General features: G+C 53.3%; 1 protein-coding gene across 1 annotated transcript in view; it reads right to left on the bottom strand.

Annotated features, from left to right (window-relative positions):
* Positions 1-5,819, bottom strand: part of TRIM62 (tripartite motif containing 62) — a 26,795-nt gene that overhangs the window by 9,916 nt on the left and 11,060 nt on the right. The window contains exons 3-4 of the mRNA XM_006777352.2: positions 1,511-1,767; positions 627-742 (exon numbers count right to left, since the gene is read on the bottom strand). Coding sequence (XP_006777415.1) covers positions 627-742; positions 1,511-1,767 — 373 coding nt within the window. The remainder of the gene's footprint in view (positions 1-626; positions 743-1,510; positions 1,768-5,819) is intronic.

The raw sequence follows: 5,819 nt of genomic DNA, 5'->3' as shown, positions 1-5,819 counted from the left end.
ACTCTTTCCTTGGATGAGGCCATGGCTCACTCCCCTTCCTTCAGGTCTTTACTCCCATGCCTCCTTCCCAGTGTGGTCCCCTAACTGGACCCCCTATCTAAAATCTCTGTTCTACGTCAGCATCCCCGAGTCCCCTTCCTTGTCCTTTATCATTATTTAATAAACTATGCATTTTTCCTATTTACCTTTGTTTCTTCCTCTCTCACACCCTAGGATGTGAGATCCATGAGGGCAGGGATTTTTGCCTGTTTTGCTCACTGCTATATCTCTAGCACCTGGAATAGTGCCTGGTGTGAGGTAGGTGCTTTATACTATAAACTGTACTTACAGAGTGAATGCGTGGCCTGCCAGGGCCTCACTCTCTTCATCTGGAGAATGGGTATACTAATAAAACCTACCTCCTGGGGTTGTATGAGGATTCTTTGAGCCAAGTGATTGTATAGGTGCCCAGCATAGGCTCTGGAACATAGTAGGTGTTCAGCAAGGCACTCTTTTCATCCCTCGGCCCTGCCCCCTTCCTGTGTTTAGAAAAGGGGGCTGGGCTGGGATGTGCTCAAGAGGCCTCCGTCCATGATAATCCTTGCCTCTTCCTGGACTCTCTTGTCGAGAGGCAGGCCAGGCCTTACCTGGGTGGATATCCTGGAACAGGGACTTCCAGATGGTGTACTGCAGGGGGCCTGTGTACTTGGAGGTTGGAAAGTCTTCATATGTCAGATTAGTCTCATGGATTTTCCCTTTGAGCCTGGAGGGAGAGCAGGAGAGCAGGTTGCATTGGGGGCTGGATTCCTGTCCCAACACTGGCCACCTTCAGGGTAGCTGACACAGGGTGAGGGCATGTGTGAGAAGTAGCCGGACCCACATTCAAGTGCCTGCTTGTACCGCTTCCTACCTCTCTAGCTGTCAGCCTCAGTTTCCTCCTCTTTAAAAAAGGTACTTACTATATGGCATCTGCCTTCTTGGTTGGAAGGATTATGTGGCATAACATATATAAAATGCTCTGCAGTGCTTGGCTCATGGTCAACACCAAATACACGCTGTTAACTATCAGTATTGATCATCAACACACCAATAGTTAAATGTTATTCTTTTAAAGGTGGCAAGGGACCAGAGAGACCAGGGGTTGAATCCTGGCTTTCCCACATACTAATGAGGAGCCTTAGCCACCGGACCCAGCTTCTCGGTGCCTCAGCTTCTACGTGTGTGAAATGGGGATGATAGTGGTAACTACTTTCAAGGAGGCTATTTATTATATATAATATTCATGTTATTATAAATCACATAAATCTGTAATGTAACAAACATAACACAAGTAATACACTATATGTGTCTATGTAAATACATAAAGCCTTTAGCACAGACTCTGGCATATAACAGATGTCCTATACATTTGATAAAGATTTGAATGAATGAATTCTCTACTAACCACCCCCTCTGTCTCCATTCCTGCCACCTCGCATGGGCTAAGTAGGGTGTACCCATCTCAGGAAGGTCCCTGACAGGCGGCACTTGCCTCTCGGACAGTGAGGCCACCCCGGCCAGGAAGGTGTGTCTGTCGGTCTCGGCCAGCCGCTCCTGCAGGATCTGGGCCCCCTCCTGCACCTTGCGCAGCTGCTGGCTGTAGCGCTGGACTTTCTGCTCAATGTCGGTCAGTGTGCGCGCGGTGTCGGCCTCCAGCTCCTCCAGCATGGCCTTCTGCCGCTCCCGCAGCAGCCGGTGCAGCCGCTCGAAGGCCTCGCCAATAGTGGTCCGCAGGCTTTTGGTAGAAGACTGGGGGGGACAGTCATCAGGGGTTAGGTTAGGGAGAGCAGGTGGGGTGACCCCTGGACGAGAAGAGGAAACCGAGAGCCTTGGCATGCAGAGAGGAAGGGAGGGAAAGGGCACACTTGGGGCGAGAAGGGCACATGCAGAAGCACGTGGTATGAAATGACTGGCATGGCGAGGCACAGCACATGGCTCTGTACGCCCGGTTAGGAAACTAATGAGACAGTCCAGGTAAGACAATGAGGACCAGCAAAGGGACATGGCTTGAAAGACATTTAGGGTGTCGAAGATGTCTTTTTTTTTTTTAATATATTTTATTGATTTTTTACAGAGAGGAAGGGAGAGAGATAGAGAGTTAGAAACATCGATGAGAGAGACTATCCACTGAGCCAAACCGGTTTCGGCCGAAGACGTCTTTGACTGACTGGCTGGATGTAGGCGAGAAAGGTGTGAGGGTGATACCCAGATTTTGGGCTTAGGGTCAGAGGGATGAGAAGCTGGGAGATGGGTGGGAAGAAAGCTGGGGCGGGGGAGGGGTAAGGAAAAGATGTCGAGTTCAATCTTTGAAGTCTTTATTTTTGAGAAAAATCACTCATGGGCTCAAGAAAAATGACAAAGAGGTGACATATCAGGAGCTTTTTAAACTGCAATGTGCTGGGCAAACTGTGGTGGTCACTCACCCTGTCCTGCCACCCCTGAGGCCAAGGAATAAGAGCTGGAGGTTAAGGCCATTCTCAGAGGAGGCAAGCCTGGGCTTCAGTGGTTCTCTCTGCCCCCACAGGCATGCCAGACCCAGGAGGGGGCTGAGTGGTGTAGGGCACAGGCTTTTGTGCCCACAGTGTGGGTGAGGATCCTAGCTCTGGGTCTTGAGTATGGCAACCTCATTTGCCTGATATCCACGAACTTTAGCTTTCTTATCTGTGAAAAGGGTAAACTACATTGCAGGGCGATGGTGAAGACTGAAGGAGGGGGATGTTCACCAAATGCCTGACATTGTTCGAGGTGCAGAGAAAGAGCCTGGTCATTAAAAAGGCATCAGTTCTGACAGACACATCCTAGAAGTTCTCCATTGAGAGACGGCTTCTGAGCCGCAGCCTGAAGAATGAGCCGATGTCAATTGCGGGTGAGGAGGACGCGAAGAGGGAACAGGCGAGTCAGGATGACACACGCAGGGCACAGAAGTGTGGCCAGGCTGCAGCAGTGTGTGGGGCCTGCCTCTGCGATTTTACTTTGTGGGATTCTGGCTGGGAGTTCACAGAGTCAGGGACCCTGCTGGGTACAGTGCCCAGGGCTCTGTGGGAGGCTCCACAAAGGCTCAATTAGGGCCAGTTCCTTCCCTGTCTCTGCTGCAGAAAGAGCTGCTGGCAGTGGGCCAGCCTCCCTGCGCATGCCCACCCAGAGCGCCAGGCAGACAAAGGGGTAGAGGGGAGGCTGGGGACGAACAGCTGAGTGCCTGTGGCCTCCCTGAGCCCCCTGCCCAGTGGCGGGGGGCAGAGGCTTCTGCAGAGGCGGGTCACGATAGAGAAATGGGGCCTGCCCTTCCTGCACCATCTGCCACGGCCCCCAAGAGCCCCAAAATTCCAGGGCCACCCCTTCCAGTTCCTCCTCAACCAGCTGCAGCAGCATTTGGCCCCCTGGCCACCCTCTACTGACTGAAAGTTCTGGTTTGCCTCCCACCTCTGTGGCTGCTCCCTCTCTGCCGCCCATGTTCCTTAGGGCGTGTGCAGGCCAGCGCCCCCCATTCTCATCCTCCATCCTCTCCGGCTCTTGCTGCTTTGAGGATGGCTCCCACGTCCTTATCAGTGGCCTTGCATGACTCCTGTTCATTTTCCCACCTGCCTCCTCCACACACACCCCAGGATCCCACAGGCCCTCCAACTCATTCGGTCCAAAGTCAGCTCTGTGTCTTGGCCAACAAACTCGCTGCCGGCGTGATCCTTCTCATGTGTACACTGGGTCACAGCCCATCCTGCGTTTAAGAACCTGTTAGGCTCCTGGAGGTCTAGTGAAATGCTAAATTCCTTAGCCTGGCATTCAGAGTCCTCAGTTCATCCCAGCTTACCTTCTAGTGCCTTTGCCCCGCAATTCCACCTGCCTGGAATGGATACCCCAGCAGATAGCTTATTCAACTGGCAAACTCCTACTTATCCTACAAGACCCAGCTATCTCCCCTGCGACACCTTCCTTAACTTTTCAGGCAGTGAGTTAAATGTTCCCAGAGCATTTTGTGAATACTTTTTAACACACTGTCCCACATTTCATGTGGCTCCCAGCTCTTAGATCAATCCCTCACCCCATGGGAATGATGTCTTCCTCACCTCTTTTCTCCTCCCCCTCCAACCCCCGTGTCCATCCCAGGGCCTGACACAAGGCTGGTGCAGCCAGGACCTGCCTCAGAGATGAAGAAGGGAAGGGTCTTGCCCAAGATTTCTCTACAAAGGTGGGTGCCCACCCCATCTTATTTCTAGAGTGGGAGCCCAGTGTCCCCAGGAGAGAAGAGGATGGGGAGGGGAAGTGGGAGAGGCAAGGAGAAGGCAGCTCAGAAGTGGAACATCAGAGTGACAGCCACCCCAGGAGACCCAAATATGTTTCCTGACCTACCTGGCTTGCGGGCCACAAAGCCGGGGATCTTGCTGAGGACACCCCAGCGTGAGGCTGGAATAGGCACTAGACTCTGACGTAATTGGACAGCGAGCTCCTGATTGGCCACTTCCTAGTTCTGGGGCTCAGGTCAGTCTGCCAACCACTCTGTGTCTCAGTTTCCTTGCTGATAAAATGGAGATACCTCGAGAGGTATTCCCCCCCACACACACACTTATTTTACAGTTATTAACTGCATGGGAGGCACGGTGCTAGGTCGGAGAGTCCTGCTGTCATGGAGGTGACATTCTGTGAGGCTCAGTGAGACAACGAATAGGAAACCATTTCTAGCGGAGAAAGGTTTAGCTTAACCGGTGTGTCCCAGTTACTATAGTTCTTTCTGTGGCAGAGCCACCCCTGCCTCCCCCCCAATCCCTTTGGTGCAGTGGCTGGGAAGGCAGCCCCCACCCCAGCCCACCACATCCCTGGGAACACACTGGGGCTTGGAGCAGCTGGGGCCGTTTCAGGAAAACACTCTGCCAAGAATGCATCACCCAGTCAGGGCCGCCCAAGGAAAACACTGGGCCTGTGGAGAGAGGTCAGACAGACGCCCAGGCTGGGCCGCTGGAGGGGCAGGCGCCGCAGGAAAGCGAGTCAGGCACCAGGTGAAATACGACCTCCACAGCATCCATAGGCATTTCTTGTATAAACACCCCAGTCCAGACAGGAAGCAGGGCTGGGGGAACTGGAGGGTAGGTGGCCCCCCAGGACCTCCCAGAGGTAGACAGATGGACAGGAAATCAGGGGGAGGAAGAGGTCAGTGGAGAAAAACAATGAGGGGAGGGGGGAGGAAAGGAAAGAATGCTGGGGAGAAGGAACAGACCATATTCCCCCACATCCAGGTAGAAGCTTCCATTGGCTTCTCTTTTCCTGAGAAGCGTATAATCACCAGCAGGTGGGGAAACTGAGGCTGTGAGAAGCAAACAGGCCAGAGTTCTGTGCCTGTTTCCCATCCGTCGCTAGCAGAGGGTCCTGCCCAGAGGCCCTCTGGAATGTTCTCTCAAGAAATGTCTGAAACCCCACAGCAGGTTGCCAAGATGGGGCACAGATCTGGATCTCCAAGGGCCTCTTGGGGCCTCAGAGTGACCCCCAGGGTGACCGACAGCCTGAGGCCCAGAGCATTCCTAAGGCTCTGCTCCAGTTGCTGCTGGCAGTGAAGTCATACAGCGAGCAGTTAGTGGTGCCTCAGAATTCACAGCCCTCCTCTCAGGCCAAGAGAAAGGCTTTTCTCTTTTAATCACTGTGGCCAGAGATAGGAGGGTTTGGCCCAATTTTTTAGTCCATGATCCCAGGCCTGAGTTTGAGAGGGGAGATGATAGCAGGGCTGGCCACAATCACCAGGAGCGCTGCTAGGGAGGATGCTCAGGGCTGGCTCCTCCGTCAATAGGCTGGTTAACACGTAGGGGGGAAAGACCCCT

This window comes from Myotis davidii, unplaced genomic scaffold (genome assembly GCF_000327345.1).
Source record: "Myotis davidii unplaced genomic scaffold, ASM32734v1 scaffold88, whole genome shotgun sequence".
Lineage (NCBI taxonomy): Eukaryota > Metazoa > Chordata > Mammalia > Chiroptera > Vespertilionidae > Myotis > Myotis davidii.
This window is presented reverse-complemented; position numbering and strand designations above follow the sequence as displayed.